Source organism: Pelodiscus sinensis, chromosome 25 (genome assembly GCF_052426305.1).
Source record: "Pelodiscus sinensis isolate ZL-2025 chromosome 25, ASM5242630v1, whole genome shotgun sequence".
Classification (NCBI taxonomy): Eukaryota; Metazoa; Chordata; order Testudines; family Trionychidae; genus Pelodiscus; species Pelodiscus sinensis.
In genome coordinates this window covers 20,588,401-20,606,923 of record NC_143076.1, presented here as the reverse complement: position 1 = coordinate 20,606,923, position 18,523 = coordinate 20,588,401, and the positions used below count along the sequence as shown (strand labels likewise).

Below are 18,523 nucleotides of genomic sequence, written 5' to 3'. Positions count from 1 at the left end.
GTTTCTCGTGCTCACGAGTGGGGTGAAAAGTGAGCTGCACGTGGCCTTGAGTGGAGAGGGCCACGCGGCCTGAGCTCTTCTAGGGCCACAGCCCTAAACCGGGAGCCACGAGCCCTGGAAATAGCATCTGCCGCCTGAGCCGCCGCCGGGGAATTCTATGGCCCCGGCAGCAGGGCATCAATAGTCCGTGGACCAGGTGCAGTCTGTGGGCTGGATCAAATGGTCAGGCGGGTCGGATCTGGCCCATGGGCTGTATCTTGGCCTGGCCCATGGGCCGTATCTTGGCCCGGGTTACCAGCTTGATCCGCAGCACAGCCACCTCCTGGGAAGGATCGGGCCAGCGTGGAAGCAGTTTCTCCGCTCCGCACAGGCGATCGGGGGCAAACCGAAGCTCACTCGTCCGCCGTGGAACAAGGCTGGGGAGAGCTGGGTTTTCCTGCGGCTCGTGGGGAGCGTTCGAGCCAGTTCCAGGGTGAATGTGACTGGCGAGGGCCGACGAGCCGCACACTCACCCTGTAGCTCTCCAGTGCAGGGCGCAGGGCTGGTCACCAGCCAGGCAGGCCGTGCAGAAAGCCGGGGGCTGACCTTGGGGAATGCCAACGGTCGTGTTCTGCTCCAACAAGTGTTCCGCCTTTTAGCCGGCTCTGTGTATTCAGCTCCACTGTCCGAAATGGGCCCCCCCGCCTCAGGCACTGTGCCACCTGCGAGTGGAGGAGGCCCGGGAGAGAGAAGTGACATGCGATGCCTGGTCGCTGGGCGAGGAAGGGCCCCAGGGCACGGCCAGGCTACTGATCAATCGGCGTGACCCCTCAGCCGGATGGAAGCGCTGGAGGAAAAGCCCCTGCAGCCACGTACCAGCCAAGTCTCTCTCGTCCCAGTGTCGGCGGAGGGCCCTGGGCACTCGTGGCCCTGCGGCAGGGACGGTAAGTCCTTGCTAATGAGGGGAACATGTGCCTGCCGGCTTTCTGGGGCACCGGGGGATGTTGCCGCCTGCTGAACCACCGATGACGCATGCACAGACGGGAGTAACGCGCCTGCCCGAGCGACATTCTGCAGCTGGCTCATACCCTAGCGGATTGTCTTTGGTGCAGCCTCCGGCAGCCGCTGGGGGAAGCTCGGTGAGACTTCAGCTTCCTTTCCTTAGGCTGCACGTTCGTCAGTACAACGTTTGTCGGGCAGGGGGTGTGAAAACCCCCCTCGTTGGGAGAGGCCTGCTGGGCGGGCAGGGAGCGGCCACCCGCCTCCCTCGCGCAGCAGCCCAGCTCTGTGCCGCTGTTCAGTGGGCAGTGCAGACGCAGCCCTTGTTACGGGGACGCGGCGCTTTCGGAGATGAGCGCGAGCCTGTGCGTGCGAGAGGCTTAGAAACCAGGCCCAGCCCCCGGCCTCCCTGAGCACCTGTAGAACCTCCCAGCCGGCTGCCCCCGTGGACACAAGTGCAAGCTGGGAGTGGCCAGTGGCCACCCATGGCCCTAGCGCTCAGGGGCTCTGTGCTAGTGTCAGCCAGGGAGTCTGTCCCTCCCCTGGACGCTTGCAGCCAAAGACACTGGGAAGCGGCTCCTGCCACCCAGCTGTGGCTAGTGCCCATGTGCTGCCGCCCTGTGTGTGTGCGCAGCTGGGGACACCCACGGGACAGCCGGTGGTAGCGCTGACAGCTCTCCCGTCGGCTGACAGGTCAGTTCCGGGCCGGGCGGAGGGAACCTGTCCCCGCGGCGGCAGGCAGGCTCTCGGGTCAGTGCGACTCAGTGGCCCAGCCCCTTGTCAAACGAAAGCTCATCTTACACTGATTCTGTATATGCTCTTCTGCCTGCCTAGTGTCTGGGTGTGATGTTATAAACATGGACTCTGTGTCAATACTGGAAGTTTCTCTGTGTGGGACTGAGCAATAGACGAAGAATGCTCAGCCAATGGACATGCTAATGAACAAGTCTCCATGGAACAATAGCCCTCTGTAGGCCAAGGACACACTTCAAGAATGGGGACCGAAACCTAGGGGCTACCAGCAGGGGACACAGGGATAGGCCACTGGCCAGGTGACCTGCTGCAGCCAAGAAGAGACCAGGAAGGAGGGATATAGGGGCCATGTGGCATCCACCATTTTGTGCTCAGCTCAGCTCTTCATCCCAGAGGCAAGAGTGCAGGGATCAACGAGCCGGAAAGAACTGAGGACCCATCCTGACATAGGACGTGCACCAAAGACTTTAGCCAGCAGTTATAATGTCTCTGCTACAAGCCTGAATCGAGAACTGGGAGATTCGATGCATGTAATGTATGATACTTTAACAACCGCACTCTCAGGCTTTTCTTTCTTGTTGTAATAAACCTTTAGATTGTAGATTCTAAAGGATTGGCCCAGCGTGATTTGTGGTAAGGTCCAGAGGGTAAATTGACCAGGGATCTGTGGCTGGTTTCTTGGAACCGGACAGAACTTGTTCGGGGTAGGTGGGATTGGGTGTCAGGAAACAGCCTGTAACCTGCTGCGGAGGGGCTGTGCATCAGCCAGCCAGCCAAAGGGTGCTGTCCAGCCAGCCCCCTTACACCTTTGCCTCTTGCCTCATGCCTCAGAGACTGGGCCTGACGGAGAGTCTATAACAGACACGCGCCGTTTCCTTGCGGCCACGCTGGCTGCCATCAGTGCTGATTGGATTCGCAGCGCTGGCCTGTGCGGGCCTCTCTCCGGCTAGCCGGCTACGTCTCACACGGTGCCCAACCCGGCGGGGTCCCAGCCCGTCCCCTTTGGGCTCTGGGAATCCGGCACGGAGAGCTGCCTGGGGCAGGTTCCACTGAGCTCGGGAACAGTAACCTGCCAGCACGCATGACTGCCTGGTCACTGATTGCCAGCACAGAACACACTGCCCATAGCCTCGGCCTCGGCCTCGGCCTCCCGGGCAGCACGAAGCAGTACGCCTGGCCAGAGCCAACGGCACGGCTTGGTGCAGGGTGCGGCCGTTGCGGAGACGTGTGCGCACTGCAGGAGCAGCCCGGGGGGGCGGCGCCCCGGGAGCGGAGGTGGGTCGTGGCTCTGGAGCGCTGGGAAGGGAACGGGGGCCGGTGGCGCGCAGGCTGGGAGCTGAGCGTGGGCGGGTGCCGCTTTGAAGCGCCGGGGCGCAGGAGACAAGCAGCTTGCCTGCGGCGGGTCCGGATTTCCGTTGAACGCAGCTCTGCCCTTTGTCGCTGGTCTCTGCTGCTGCCTGATTGGACGGCCAGTTCGGCGAGGGGGCGTGTAACTCGCGTGTTCGAAATGCTGAGATTCTACCGTGTCCCCGCCGAAGGACTGGCATTGGGGCAGGCAGCTCCTTAGGCCCTGAGACTCTGCGCCTGCAGGTGGGCCACGTGCTGCTGGACTCTGGCTGGCAGGGACCCCCTCTCCCCGCCAGGCTGGTGGCGTAGGATTCCCCTTCTCCTCGTATGTTGCTAGCCAGCAGCCAGCCCAGAGACATGGTCAGGTGATCAGAGACAAGGGCTGGAGCTAGGAAATCCCCACACCTCTGCCACTGAGTCACTGGGTGCCCTCAGCCAAGTCTCTTCCCCAGGCCATGCCTCAGTTTCCCCAGTGCCATGGGGATAAGGACAGGGCCCAGCTGGCAGAGCTCATGGGGGCTGGGTGGTAAGGAAAAGCACCTGGAGAGTGGTGCCCCTACTGGTTATTAGCTCTCCCCTCTCCTGCTGGGGCTCCGAGCTGAGCTGACTGTCCGAGTCGGAGGCTGGCTCTGTGTCCGGTGCTGCCCTGCGCTGTGCGAGCTGGCGCCAGCTGGTTGCAGGGGCTTGTTCTTTCCTTTGCCCCAGGGATGTTTCCAAAAGCTGAGTGTGGGCTGCGTGCCTCGCCTTGTGACCAGGCTAAACATTACCCACGGCCGTTAATGGTTAACGATGGTCGGGCCCCGTTAGTCGCTTTCCCGCTGGCGCACACACCAGAGCGAGGCACTAGCTGGCCGCTCGCTGGGACGATGGCTGACGGTAAGGGGCCTGCTGCTCTGGGGAGGCCGCGCGCTCTGGCTGGAGGCAGGCCGTGTTCTGCCAGGCTGCACCCAGCAGCCAGGGCACCGCTGCCTTTCCCGCCCCTCTCTGCCGCAGGCTTTCAGGCTGGGCTGGTAGCGTGGCAGGCAGGTAGCACAGGGCGCTTGTGCAGACAGACAGACAGGCAGACTCCGCCGGCAGGCAGGTAGCACTGGGCGCTTGTGCAGACAGACAGACGGGCAGACTCCGCCGGCAGGCAGGTAGCACTGGGCGCTTGTGCAGACAGACGGGCAGACTCCGTCGGCAGGCAGGTAGCACTGGGCGCTTGTGCAGACAGACGGGCAGACTCCGCCGGCAGGCAGGTAGCACTGGGCGCTTGTGCAGACAGATAGTCAGACTCCGTTGGCAGGCAGGTAGCACTGGGCGCTTGTGCAGACAGACAGACGGGCAGACTCCGCCGGCAGGCAGGTAGCACAGGGCGCTTGTGCAGACAGACAGACGGGCAGACTCCGCCGGCAGGCAGGTAGCACTGGGCGCTTGTGCAGACAGACAGACGGGCAGACTCCGCCGGCAGGCAGGTAGCACTGGGCGCTTGTGCAGACAGATAGTCAGACTCCGTTGGCAGGCAGGTAGCACTGGGCGCTTGTGCAGACAGACAGACGGGCAGACTCCGCCGGCAGGCAGGTAGCACAGGGCGCTTGTGCAGACAGACAGACGGGCAGACTCCGCCGGCAGGCAGGTAGCACTGGGCGCTTGTGCAGACAGACAGACGGGCAGACTCCGCCGGCAGGCAGGTAGCACTGGGCGCTTGTGCAGACAGACAGACGGGCAGACTCCGCCGGCAGGCAGGTAGCACTGGGCGCTTGTGCAGACAGACGGGCAGACTCCGCCGGCAGGCAGGTAGCACTGGGCGCTTGTGCAGACAGATAGTCAGACTCCGTTGGCAGGCAGGTAGCACTGGGCGCTTGTGCAGACAGACAGACAGTCAGACTCCGTTGGCAGGCAGGTAGCACAGGGCGCTTGTGCAGACAGACGGGCAGACTCCGCCGGCAGGCACGCCCAGGCATCTCAGCAGCGGGCTTTGTCGGAGGCGCCAGGCACTCAGCCCCTCCACGAGCCAGGCTGCTCCCTGGGGGCAGTCACCCCTCTGGCCCCAGGCGGGAAGCTTTTGGCTGATGCTTTGAGGTGCCGTATCCTAGTGCCTGGCATGGTCTCATCCTCCCGCTGGGAAGAGAGATCCCTCGAGGGCTGAGGAGAGATCCCAATGGCCCTCCAAGATCTCTGCCCAGGGCAACGGAGCAACAGTCATAGGAAGGGTCAGTGGGTTTTAGTGGGGACGTCCCCTCCCGGCTGCTCTCCCCTGGGAGTCTGGCCAGCCCGCTCTGGAGCAGAGACCGAGGGGCCGGTGGTGCTGGGATATTACTGGGTGACCCGTGTGAGCGGAAGGCAGCTGTCCCGGCCTGCGGCTCTATGTTCCGCTGCGGGGAGACCAGCTCAGCTGTGCCCTGCCCTTTCACCCGTGCGTGTGGGATCGCCAGCTGTGCCGGCTTGCTGGCCAGTGCGGTGCGAGCCGGGGACACGGTGCCACACCATTGGGCAAAGTCTGATTGCAGGAGGGGGTGTCCTCAGCTCCCAGATACCCCGAGGCCATTCGCAGTGACTCTGCCCAGGGTTAAAACGGAGATGGGGGCCATTCGAGCGCTTTCCGGTTCATCCCCCTTTTCTCTCCTATTCCCCAACCCCTCCGCGCCCTGCTTGAAGCACACGGAGGCTGCGTCTACACTGGCATGATTTTCCGGAAATGCTTTTAATGGAAAAGTTTTCCATTAAAAGCATTTTTGGAACAGAGTCTAGATTGGCCCGGACGCTTTTCCACAAAAGCTCTCGCTGCCTGCCCCTGCCCCGGGCTCCTGGCTGGCTTTCCCTCCCTCCCCACGGTGCTGTGCCCAGGGCCCAGGGCGCTGAGCTGGGCAGATGCAGGGCAGGCACCCGCAGCCGGCTGGCTCCGAGCAGGTTGAGATCAGAGCCTGACTCACTGGCTTCAGGGCCTGGGAAGCGGAGCCCTCCCGAGGCTGGCCGTGAAATCCCAGCACGCGTATCCCAGTCTGGCCGGGCCCTGTGCCCGGTGCTGGGCCTTGCTGAGCGCCCGAGCCGCCCGCTCTTGGCTGCCCTCCAGGTATTTCTGTGGCACCGGCCGGCAAGGCCTTTCCACGCGGCGGGGGAGCGTGGCTCAGGCAGCTTGGGGCCGGCGGGCGGGGTGAGCCCCCCCCACAATCCCTTTGTGGAGCTCCAACGCCCCCCCCACTGAACCGCTTCCTCTGTTCCAGACGTCCTGCCCGCGCAGGTGCCTGACAAGTTCACCTATGGTAAGGCTGGTCTCGCGCGGCCCCGGATCCCCTGCGCTCCAGACATGGCGGCACAGACAGTCCCTTGCCCCACGTCACTGCCTCATCAGTGGGTGGAGGAGGAGGGCTGCTGGCCCCCGGTGCTGCGGGGAACTGGGGCAGGGAATCTGGGATGGGCCAGGGATCGAGAGCAGGTCTCTCCGGCGCCCTTAGCCCCCAGGTCCTCCTGCCCCACGGCGAGCCCGGGGGAGCGTCGCCGGCTGCCCTTGCGGCCGCACACACGTCACGGGGCCGGATGCCAGGCTGCGTGGCACAGGGTGTGTCCGGAGCCAGGCTGCACGGGGCCCACGCCCCGCCCCGTCGGCGCTGGTAGGGCGATGGAGGCCCAGGCCGGCCAGCGGGAGAGGGGAGCTCAGAGCTCAGGGAGAGGCGACTCTCCCCTCCCCGGCCCCCTTTCCCCCCAGGCTAACCCCCGTCTCTCTTCCGGAGATTACGAGACCATTCGGAACGGGGGGCTGATCTTCGCCGTGGTGGCTTTCCTGGTCGGACTCCTCATCATCCTCAGTAAGTGTCACTGGGGGCCCAGAGGCCGCGCTGCCAGGGCTGAGGGAGGAAAGGGGCAGGCCGTGCCTAGCCATCGCCGTCGGCGACCTCGGCCCATCTAGCCGTGGGCATGTCCTCGGGGGCCCTGCTGCCGTGCCCCTGCCTTGGGGCAGGGTGACCTCTGCCCTTAGCCCAACCCCTGGCAGCAGGGCCTAGGCTGGGCCCAGCAATGAGAGCATCAAGCTTTCCCTGAACGTTGCCCTGGCCTGTAGCGTGGTGCGCTGTTAAACGCCTCTTGTGGTTCACCCCAGAGCTGGCTGCATGCCTCCCCTCGGCTTTGCTCTCTGCTGCAGCAGGCCCCACTGAGCCGGGAGCCGGGGCAGGTACCTGGCCCACAGCTGAGGGGCAGATGAGGGTGCGGGTTAATCTCTGGTAGGAGTTGGGAGGAAAATTCCCGTCATGGCAAGATTCCAACTGAAAATGGAGGGAGGGGGTGATACTGCAAATATTTGCAGAAGCAGCTTTGCATTTTCCTGCCAGCTTCCCGGCTCAGGGTGGAAAAGTCACTAATTAAAACTGGGAGCAACCGCTCTGACGCTTCTAGCGGCAGAAACCAGGGTTTCCCCAGGGCTCCGCCTCACTGGTGTATGGCAGACCTCACCATGTGCACCCAGAGAGCATAGCCCACTGCACCATGCAGCCAGCTCTGGGGCGAACCACACGAGGCGTTTAACAGCGCACCACGCTACAGGGAAGGAGTAAACTACACACACTTGAAACCGCCAGGGCAGTATAGAAGGAGCAGCAGGACGGGGCTGGCATCCCAGCCCTGTGCAAGGCGCCACGGACTCTGATGGCCTGCGCTGTGCGTCTCACCCACTGGCCCCAAAGTGGCAGGTGGGAAGGGCAGCCCATCCACGTGGGTTCCAGGCACACAGCGGCTCTGCACGGCAGCTCCCAGCAGGCAGGCCACCCTCGCGCTCTCAGCTGGTGTCCATGCCTGGCTGGGCCGTGTGGGGGTGTTTGGGGAGCTCAAGGCGGCTGACGTGTCCGACTGGCACCCATGGGCGGGGGAGGGTGGGGAGCCCAGAGCACAGTCCCACCATGCAGGGGTGGGCAGGCAGCTTCTGAATATCGAGCCCCAAGGGGTGGGAACAGCTAGGTCCTGAGCCGAGACCAGCCCAGAAATGGCATGGTTCTACCCGCAGCCACCCCAGTGCCGAGGGCTAGCCAGCCCTACGCTTCTGAGTCCTGCATGCTTAGACCTGGCTGTGCCTGGAGTTCCCCCTTCGGGAGCCCTGGCCCCCCCGGTGGGGCCACGCTGAGCGGGGGGGCTCTGCCCGCAGGCAGCAGGGCTATTACAGCTGCAGGTGGGGGGAGCCTGGGATCAGAGAGGGTGGGCCGGGCAGGGCTCTGCCCACCAGTCCAGGCCCAGGAGGCCTCAGACTTTGCCCTTGCTTGCAGGTCGGCGGTTCCGCTGCGGCGCCAGGAAGAGGAAGAGGTTGGTGTCGCTGCGCCAGTCGGCAGCTGGGAAAGGGCCGGGGACGTCCCTGGGCTGCTGGGGCTGGCGCTGACGCTCTTTCTCTCTCTCTCCCACAGGCAAGGGGAGGACGAGGAGCTGTAGCGGCAGGTGAGCGGAGCGGAGGGGAGGGAGTGGGCGGCCGTGTGGACAGCAGGGCTGGATGGCACACGGGGCTGGCGGGGGTGCTTGGTGCGCTGGCCTGGCAGCAGCTGTCCATCGCACTAGGCGGGGGCTCAGTGAGCTCCGCTGACCCCCTGGGCAGGGGCCGGGCACCCCGCCGAGATGCAGGGAGATGGGAGTGCGGCGCTGGGAGGCGGAGGATCTAGGGTGTGGGCTGAGCAGTGTCTAGAGAGGAGTCCAGGGGGGTCCCAGGCCGGGAGAATGTCTGAGCGCTCTGCACTCACCAGTGTTGTAGGTAGCAAACCCCAGGACTCTCCATGCCCTGTGGGCTCTGCTTGTAGAGCAGGCTGGGAGAGGCGCCTGCTCACACTGCTGCTGTCTGAGACCACAGCTGGACCTGGGGGAGGGAGGGATCCAGGTGTCCCGCCCCCTTGGGTCTGATCCAATGGCGGGAAACAGTCGTGACCGTGCAGCTGCAGTGTGGTATGAAACCCTCTCAGCCAATCAGAGGGCTCAACAGGCCAAGAATGGGGTTGCCTGGTGGGCGTGGCCTGTCCCCGAGGCGGGGGCGGGTGTCCACAGGGTGTGTTTGTGCCAGAGGAACACCACCGGCACCAGCAGGGGGCGCACCACCGAGCCAGGCGCTATCCTGAGCCAGCTGATTTAACCCTTTCTTTCCCCTTCCAGAGTGCCCTGCCTGCCTGCAAAGGGGCTTCAGCCTGGTGCTCTGAGAGGGGGGAGCGCCCTCCAGGAGCCAAGCGCCTGGCACTGCAGACGTCAGCCTGCTGAGCCCACGCTCTGAGCGGTCCCTGTGCACGTCCACTCCTGCTGTGCCCCAATAAAGCCCCCGCTGAGAGGGGTTAACGCTCCCGCCCCGGCTTTGTCCCCATGTGTCTGCCCCGTAACAGCCTTCTCCTGCCCAGGAACAGCGGGCAATGCTGAAGAGAACCCAGCGGGTGAAATCCCCCCAGGCAGCTTCTGCCTCCTAGCACTCAGCAGCCGGGTCTGTCAATCAGCCATGGCAGGGAAGGGCCTTTCCTGGCGCCCGCTTCTCCGGCTCCTTTGCACAAACGCCCTTCTCCCCGCGCTCCAGGCGTGTTCCCTGGGCATGATGGCGTGTCAGACACGTGGGGCGCACGCTAGGGAGCATCGCCACCCTGCCTGCTGGCGGCAGTGCTGCCTTCGCAACGGGCTGGCTGGGGGAACTGAGGCTGGGCACTGCCAAGCCTAGAGGTGCCAGGGCTCAACCATGGCAAGGCCATCACAAATGGAGTATTGATGGGGCTTCCCTAAGGCCCTGGGGATAATGAAGCCGAGTCCCCCCGTCACAGGGGAGCCCTATAACTGCTCACGGCTCCACAGGACCAGTGCTACGCCCCCCCCCCCTTGGCATGGGCTCCAGGAGGAACCCCCTACCTGCGTGAGACTCGCCGCACTGCGTGTCTGCCTCCTTCAGCTGGACTTCTGGCCCTGCAGCTCTCCTGCCTTGTCCGTGAGCTCTGTCCAGCAAGTCCACCCAGGCAGAGCCCTGCAGAGACTCCAGGCTCCTGGGGGATGAACGTATCACACTAGGCGTTTGCATTGACTCCCCCATAGCACTGTCCAGACAGCTGGTTTGATCTGTCAGCTGCAGCCAGGGCCCTGACGGTTACAGAACCGCCCATTCTGGTGTTGGGCTCCAGGTGAGAGCGCTGCCTCCCCCTCCCCGGGCCGGTCTGCTGGAGCTGGGGCAAAGCCATAACGGGGCCGCCCGCCGGGGGTCCCAGGAGCTAGCTCAGTGCAACATGCGGCGCCGTCCCGCTGCCACTTCCACCCCCGGACGGCAGTGTCCTCTTCCGGGCCCCCCTGCCAGGGCACCAGCAATGCCAGTCCCACCACTTGCCTCCCCGGCCAGGGGCAGAGCATGGCCAGCCCCTCGCGGCAGGAGCCCAGCCACTCTCCTCGCTGGCAGGTAGGTGCCTGGGGACCCAGGCCTGCCGACTACGCTGCGGCTTGACCCACAGCAGCCTGTCCATCCTCGTCCCTCTGCCTGCTCTCCCTGGCCACCCTCGCAGCCCCAGCCTTCCTGGAAATCCGGCACCCGCCCACACTTAAAGCCCCTTCTAGCAGCGGCTATAGGGTAGGGTGAGTGGGGCGGCTGCCCCGGGCCCCGCACTCAGGGGTGGACTGGCCCGGTGGGATAAATTCCCCGGTGCCGCACGCTGGAGGAGCGCATGTGTGGCGTGCTGAAATGCCGAGCAACACAGGTGAGAGAGGAGACGCCCGGTGAGGGGTGGGAGGGGCCCCATGAAATTGAGCTGCCCTGGGCCCCACGGAACTCTCATCCACCCCTGGCCCCTCCCCCAGCCTCTCAGGGACCACGACACCCAGGTGCCACGTGAATATGAGGGACAACTAATGAAAACCAGGTTCCAGGGAGCAGGTCCCAGGGTCGAGACGAGAGCCCCAGCAGGGGCCCCCCAAGCAGAGAACCCCAAACAGCAACCGCTGCTCCTCAAAGCGGTCTGGGGAGCCAGGGGGTGCCTCCCAGTGCAGCCCTGCCTAGAGGCATGAGATCATCCCACAGCGACAGGCTCAGGCGGGGGAGGGGGAGGGAGTGGTGAATCGTGGGGTATCCCGAGTTCCTGCCTAGTCCCCACTCTCCAAACACAGCTCCAGTAGCTCAGCATTGCTCCAAGCAGGGCCCAGGCATTGTCACCTGGCCAGGGGAGACTTGAGCCTTTACCAAGAAAACGGCAGGGAGTTTCAAAGTTCCCCAGGCTTTACAGGGGGAGGGCAGACGTCTGTTTACCTGGTGTGGGAGCAGCAGAGCGGCTGGCTGCAGTGGTCCCCTGGGCACTGGGATATCCTGTGGAGGCGCGGCACCACCAAAGCATCACCAGTAAGCGCCTTACGCCTCTTGTGAACCTGCTGAATGTCAGCGCAAAACGTCCTTGGCAAGTGCAGACGCTGCCATGGGCTTGGCACACAGCAGGGATCCTTTCTGCCGTACGTGGCAGGTGCAGACGCTGCCATGGGCTTGGCACACACAGCAGGGATCCTTTCTGCCATACGTGGCAGGTGCAGACGCTGCCATGGGCTTGGTACACACAGCAGGGATCCTTTCTGCCATACGTGGCAGGTGCAGACGCTGCCATGGGCTTGGCACACAGCAGGGACCCTTTCTGCCGTACGTGGCAGGTGCAGACGCTGCCATGGGCTTGGCACACACAGCAGGGATCCTTTCTGCCGTACGTGGCGGGTGCAGACGCTGCCATGGGCTTGGCACACACAGCAGGGATCCTTTCTGCCGTACGTGGCAGGGCAGACGCTGCCATGGGCTTGGCACACAGCAGGGATCCTTTCTGCCGTACGTGGCAGGGCAGACGCTGCCATGGGCTTGGCACACAGCAGGGATCCTTTCTGCCGTACGTGGCAGGTGCAGACGCTGCCATGGGCTTGGCACACACAGCAGGGATCCTTTCTGCCATACGTGGCAGGTGCGGACGCTGCCATGGGCTTGGCACACAGCAGGGACCCTTTCGGCCGTACGTGGCAGGTGCAGACGCTGCCATGGGCTTGGCACACACAGCAGGGATCCTTTCTGCCGTACGTGGCAGGTGCGGACGCTGCCATGGGCTTGGCACACAGCAGGGACCCTTTCTGCCGTACGTGGCAGGTGCAGACGCTGCCATGGGCTTGGCACACACAGCAGGGATCCTTTCTGCTGTACGTGGCAGGTGCGGACGCTGCCATGGGCTTGGCACACAGCAGGGATCCTTTCTGCCGTACGTGGCAGGTGCAGACGCTGCCATGGGCTTGGCACACACAGCAGGGATCCTTTCTGCCGTACGTGGCAGGTGCGGACGCTGCCATGGGCTTGGCACACAGCAGGGACCCTTTCTGCCGTACGTGGCAGGTGCGGACGCTGCCATGGGCTTGGCACACACAGCAGGGATCCTTTCTGCCGTACGTGGCAGGTGCAGACGCTGCCATGGGCTTGGCACACACAGCAGGGATCCTTTCTGCCGTACGTGGCAGGTGCGGACGCTGCCATGGGCTTGGCACACAGCAGGGACCCTTTCTGCCATACGTGGCAGGTGCAGACGCGGCCATGGGCTTGGCACACACAGCAGGGATCCTTTCTGCTGTACGTGGCAGGTGCGGACGCTGCCATGGACTTGGCACACAGCAGGGATCCTTTCTGCCGTACGTGGCAGGTGCGGACGCTGCCATGGGCTTGGCACACACAGCAGGGATCCTTTCTGCCGTACGTGGCAGGGCAGACGCTGCCATGGGCTTGGCACACACAGCAGGGATCCTTTCTGCTGTACGTGGCAGGTGCGGACGCTGCCATGGGCTTGGCACACAGCAGGGATCCTTTCTGCCGTACGTGGCAGGGCAGACGCTGCCATGGGCTTGGCACACACAGCAGGGATCCTTTCTGCCGTACGTGGCAGGTGCGGACGCTGCCATGGGCTTGGCACACACAGCAGGGATCCTTTCTGCCGTACGTGGCAGGTGCGGACGCTGCCATGGGCTTGGCACACAGCAGGGATCCTTTCTGCCGTACGTGGCAGGTGCGGACGCTGCCATGGGCTTGGCACACACAGCAGGGATCCTTTCTGCCGTACGTGGCAGGTGCGGACGCTGCCATGGGCTTGGCACACACAGCAGGGATCCTTTCTGCCGTACGTGGCAGGTGCAGACGCTGCCATGGGCTTGACACACACAGCAGGGATCCTTTCTGCCGTACGTGGCAGGTGCAGACGCTGCCATGGGCTTGGCACACAGCAGGGATCCTTTCTGCCGTATGTGGCAGGTGCAGACGCTGCCATGGGCTTGGCACACAGCAGGGATCCTTTCTGCCGTATGTGGCAGGTGCAGACGCTGCCATGGGCTTGGCACACACAGCAGGGACCCTTTCTGCCGTACGTGGCAGGTGCGGACGCTGCCATGGGCTTGGCACGCAGCAGGGATCCTTTCTGCCGTACGTGGCAGGTGCAGACGCTGCCATGGGCTTGGCACACAGCAGGGATCCTTTCTGCCGTACGTGGCAGGGCAGACGCTGCCATGGGCTTGGCACACAGCAGGGATCCTTTCTGCCGTACGTGGCAGGTGCGGACGCTGCCATGGGCTTGGCACACACAGCAGGGATCCTTTCTGCCGTACGTGGCAGGTGCAGACGCTGCCATGGGCTTGGCACACACAGCAGGGATCCTTTCTGCCGTACGTGGCAGGTGCAGACGCTGCCATGGGCTTGGCACACACAGCAGGGATCCTTTCTGCCGTACGTGGCAGGTGCGGACGCTGCCATGGGCTTGGCACACAGCAGGGACCCTTTCTGCCATACGTGGCAGGTGCAGACGCGGCCATGGGCTTGGCACACACAGCAGGGATCCTTTCTGCTGTACGTGGCAGGTGCGGACGCTGCCATGGACTTGGCACACAGCAGGGATCCTTTCTGCCGTACGTGGCAGGTGCGGACGCTGCCATGGGCTTGGCACACACAGCAGGGATCCTTTCTGCCGTACGTGGCAGGGCAGACGCTGCCATGGGCTTGGCACACACAGCAGGGATCCTTTCTGCTGTACGTGGCAGGTGCGGACGCTGCCATGGGCTTGGCACACAGCAGGGATCCTTTCTGCCGTACGTGGCAGGGCAGACGCTGCCATGGGCTTGGCACACACAGCAGGGATCCTTTCTGCCGTACGTGGCAGGTGCGGACGCTGCCATGGGCTTGGCACACACAGCAGGGATCCTTTCTGCCGTACGTGGCAGGTGCGGACGCTGCCATGGGCTTGGCACACAGCAGGGATCCTTTCTGCCGTACGTGGCAGGTGCGGACGCTGCCATGGGCTTGGCACACACAGCAGGGATCCTTTCTGCCGTACGTGGCAGGTGCGGACGCTGCCATGGGCTTGGCACACACAGCAGGGATCCTTTCTGCCGTACGTGGCAGGTGCAGACGCTGCCATGGGCTTGACACACACAGCAGGGATCCTTTCTGCCGTACGTGGCAGGTGCAGACGCTGCCATGGGCTTGGCACACAGCAGGGATCCTTTCTGCCGTATGTGGCAGGTGCAGACGCTGCCATGGGCTTGGCACACAGCAGGGATCCTTTCTGCCGTATGTGGCAGGTGCAGACGCTGCCATGGGCTTGGCACACACAGCAGGGACCCTTTCTGCCGTACGTGGCAGGTGCGGACGCTGCCATGGGCTTGGCACGCAGCAGGGATCCTTTCTGCCGTACGTGGCAGGTGCAGACGCTGCCATGGGCTTGGCACACAGCAGGGATCCTTTCTGCCGTACGTGGCAGGGCAGACGCTGCCATGGGCTTGGCACACAGCAGGGATCCTTTCTGCCGTACGTGGCAGGGCAGACGCTGCCATGGGCTTGGCACACAGCAGGGACCCTTTCTGCCGTACGTGGCAGGTGCGGACGCTGCCATGGGCTTGGCACACACAGCAGGGATCCTTTCTGCCGTACGTGGCAGGTGCGGACGCTGCCATGGGCTTGGCACACAGCAGGGATCCTTTCTGCCGTACGTGGCAGGTGCGGACGCTGCCATGGGCTTGGCACACACAGCAGGGATCCTTTCTGCCGTACGTGGCAGGTGCGGACGCTGCCATGGGCTTGGCACACACAGCAGGGATCCTTTCTGCCGTACGTGGCAGGGCAGACGCTGCCATGGGCTTGGCATACAGCAGGGATCCTTTCTGCCGTACGTGGCAGGTGCAGACGCTGCCATGGGCTTGGCACACAGCAGGGATCCTTTCTGCCGTACGTGGCAGGTGCAGACGCTGCCATGGGCTTGGCACACACAGCAGGGATCCTTTCTGCCGTACGTGGCAGGTGCAGACGCTGCCATGGGCTTGGCACACACAGCAGGGATCCTTTCTGCCGTACGTGGCAGGTGCAGACGCTGCCATGGGCTTGGCACACACAGCAGGGATCCTTTCTGCCGTACGTGGCAGGTGCAGACGCTGCCATGGGCTTGGCACACACAGCAGGGATCCTTTCTGCCGTACGTGGCAGGTGCAGACGCTGCCATGGGCTTGGCACACAGCAGGGATCCTTTCTGCCGTACGTGGCAGGTGCAGACGCTGCCATGGGCTTGGCACACAGCAGGGATCCTTTCTGCCGTACGTGGCAGGTGCAGACGCTGCCATGGGCTTGGCACACAGCAGGGATCCTTTCTGCCGTACGTGGCAGGGCAGACGCTGCCATGGGCTTGGCACACACAGCAGGGATCCTTTCTGCCGTACGTGGCAGGTGCAGACGCTGCCATGGGCTTGGCACACACAGCAGGGATCCTTTCTGCCGTACGTGGCAGGGCAGACGCTGCCATGGGCTTGGCACACACAGCAGGGATCCTTTCTGCCGTACGTGGCAGGGCAGACGCTGCCATGGGCTTGGCACGCAGCAGGGATCCTTTCTGCCGTACGTGGCAGGTGCAGACGCTGCCATGGGCTTGGCACACACAGCAGGGATCCTTTCTGCCGTACGTGGCAGGGCAGACGCTGCCATGGGCTTGGCACGCAGCAGGGATCCTTTCTGCCGTACGTGGCAGGTGCAGACGCTGCCATGGGCTTGGCACGCAGCAGGGATCCTTTCTGCCGTACGTGGCAGGTGCAGACATGCCCCTAAGGGTCAATGCTGGGCAATTGGCTTCGCTGTTGTCTCCTCAGATGCTCTATTGCTACATGAGTCGTCCCTAATGACGTCAGTCCCGGGAGCTAGCTAGGGGCTGTTCTACAGGCCTGTCCCACCCGCCATGTGAGGGGGGCAGCGACACTGACAAGCCTGTTACAAACCATTCCTGCTGCATCCCAAGGGGTTACACACCTGCCCCCCCCCATTCCTGCAGCTGTTGTGGGGCCTGAGGCAGGTACTTATCCATTTCTTGCCTCTGTGTGAACACCCCTGAGGGCTTCCTGGCTGTGGAGCATCCCCAGAGCTGGGCCCCGGGGCTGCAGCTCAGTTTCCCTCAGCCTGATGAGAACTGATGTGGGGTGGGAGGCTGCATTCTCCACAGGCCCTGACTGCTGGCGGGCTACTCTGCAGCTGCCTGCAGCGGTGCCGCGTTCATTGCATAGTAAATGGGCCGCACTGGTTTAGGTTGGACATTAGGAAAAACTCCCTGCCTGTCCGGGTGGTGAAACACGGGAATGAGGTGCCCAGGGAGGTTGTGGAATCCCCTTCGCTGGAGAGATTGAAGAGCAGGTTGGACACACACCTGCCGGGGATGGTCTAGACGGTGCCTGGTCCTGCCATGAGGGCCGGGGACTGGACTCAGTGACCCCTGAGTGTCCCTCCCAAGTTCTAGGGTTCTATGAGTCTGATTCTATTTTTATTTCTGCAAGAGCATCACAAGCTTGTTAGCGAGAGTGAAAGGTGCCCCTGTCCGGTGTTAAACACGGCCTGGATTTGGGCATCCGACCCTCCATTCGGAAGCCAACTGACTTGCCCTTCTAATGCAGATGGGAAACGTCCCATTTTCTTAGACAGAGGTGAATAATCCCTGGGATGGAGTGGTTGTCCCACACTGGCGTGGAAATGGTTAAAACAGCCTTGTGAGCGGGCTGATCCTGGGACCCAATCCGGAGAGGGCATGAGGCAGCCAATCAGGGCCGGGCTAGGCCCTATAAAAAGAACTGCAGTGGCCTAGGGCGTTAGTCTCTTTCCAGCGTTGGGGAGGAAGGGCTGGTTATCGATGAGGGGGGTGGTGTCTTGGGCAGGTGCTGTGGGCTGGCAAGGGCCTGGCTCCAGATGGAAGGTGGAGATTGGTGGGAAGAGGGTCTCAACAGGGCTGCCGGGAGAGGGTGACGAGAGGCTCTAAGGCTGGACCGAGTTAATTCCCAGACTGAGCAGCAGGAGGGGTTGGGGGGGGGGGCAGGTCTGTTACAACCTGCGATGGGCCCTTGCGTCTCACTGCTGGTGTGTGCTCTACCGTCCCCTGCCTCCGCGGGGGGGCTGGCAACGTGGCCTCCTCTTGGTCATGGGGCGGGACCCTGGCAAGGGTGGGGCTGCACAGCTAGGTCCCAGAGAGCAAAGCAAGCGGGCTATAGACACTGGGCAGGTGGGGGGAAGGTGGCCTGGCCTGGCCTGGCCTGGCTGCCCTTAGAGATTGATCAAGTTTGATGTAGTGGCAGGGTGACCCCACTCCTGGGTCTCGGTACCCTGCTCAGTCCTTCCTCGGGCAGGCTCAGTCCTGCGCTATTAGCCCTGGGCAGGGTTTGAGCGCTGGTCCCCCAGCCACAAAGGGCCCTGGGGTCAGTGCCCTGGGGTCAGCCTGGGCTGGCAAAACAGTCCCCTGCAGCTCTCAGCTGGGCTCTGGCTGCTACGAAAAGGAGGGCCTGGAACCCCCATGTGGCGCTCCCGTCCCCCTTGCTGGCTCTGGCCTGTTGCTGTTGTCTGGTCTCACTCCGCATCCTCTTTCGCTGCCCCCACCAGCAGGGCTTCCTTTCCAAAGGCTCCTCAGCAGCCTCAGGTGAGATCAGCTGCCCTGTCTCCTTTGCTCCTGATGGGCCAGGGCTGTTGCCTTTCGTGGTTCTCCCTGTTGTAGTCATCCCACCTGACCCTGTCACAATAGAGATCAGCAAAAGTGCCTGTCAATCGTAGGCCCAGTGCTAATGAGGCTAATTAAGTGGGCTGCAAGTGTCCCGTTCTTAGCTTTTGGTGTAAAGAGTGTAATTGTTAAAGGCAGGGGAGCTGTATCTTGGTTTATTTCCATGCCAGCTCATCTGAAGAAGTGGGTTGTGCCCACGAGAGCGCATGATGCCATCTATGGATTCGTTAGTCTCTACGGTGCCACAGGGCTGCTCCTTGTTTTTAAAGCTGCAGACTAACACGGCCGCCCCTGAGACTCATTGTAAGGAGCCAGCCGTTCCCAGTCTCCAGAGCCATTCTGCTGATGCCACGTTTGCATACGAATCCCAGCCCAGCCGTCTGCGTTTGAAGCTTTTTGCTTAAGAATGTCAAGTTTCACGTCTGTTCCCAAGTGTCCAGGGAGACACAGTGCTCGCCTGCTGGATTTGTACCTTGTCTGGTTTGCCC

The 18,523-nt window shown here is 63.2% G+C and overlaps 1 protein-coding gene across 1 annotated transcript; it reads left to right on the top strand.

The window, feature by feature from the left end:
- The first annotated feature begins 2,865 nt into the window (after positions 1-2,865).
- On the top strand, positions 2,866-9,355 carry FXYD2 (FXYD domain containing ion transport regulator 2). Its single transcript, XM_075909696.2, has 7 exons — positions 2,866-3,006; positions 3,784-3,954; positions 6,282-6,320; positions 6,789-6,863; positions 8,307-8,343; positions 8,442-8,472; positions 9,172-9,355. Exons 2-6 carry the CDS (start codon positions 3,786-3,788, stop codon positions 8,464-8,466), a joined length of 345 nt encoding a protein of 114 aa, XP_075765811.2. The 5' UTR covers positions 2,866-3,006; positions 3,784-3,785; the 3' UTR covers positions 8,467-8,472; positions 9,172-9,355.
- The last annotated feature ends 9,168 nt before the right edge of the window (positions 9,356-18,523 follow it).

Coding starts and splice junctions, on each gene's coding strand:
- FXYD2 (XM_075909696.2), top strand. CDS start 3,786: ATGTTTCCAAAAGCTGAGTGTGGGCTGCGTGCCTCGCCTTGTGACCAG. Junction 6,864..8,306: donor CGGACTCCTCATCATCCTCA/GTAAGTGTCACT, acceptor CCTTGCTTGCAG/GTCGGCGGTTCCGCTGCGGC. Junction 8,344..8,441: donor GGCGCCAGGAAGAGGAAGAG/GTTGGTGTCGCT, acceptor TCTCTCCCACAG/GCAAGGGGAGGACGAGGAGC.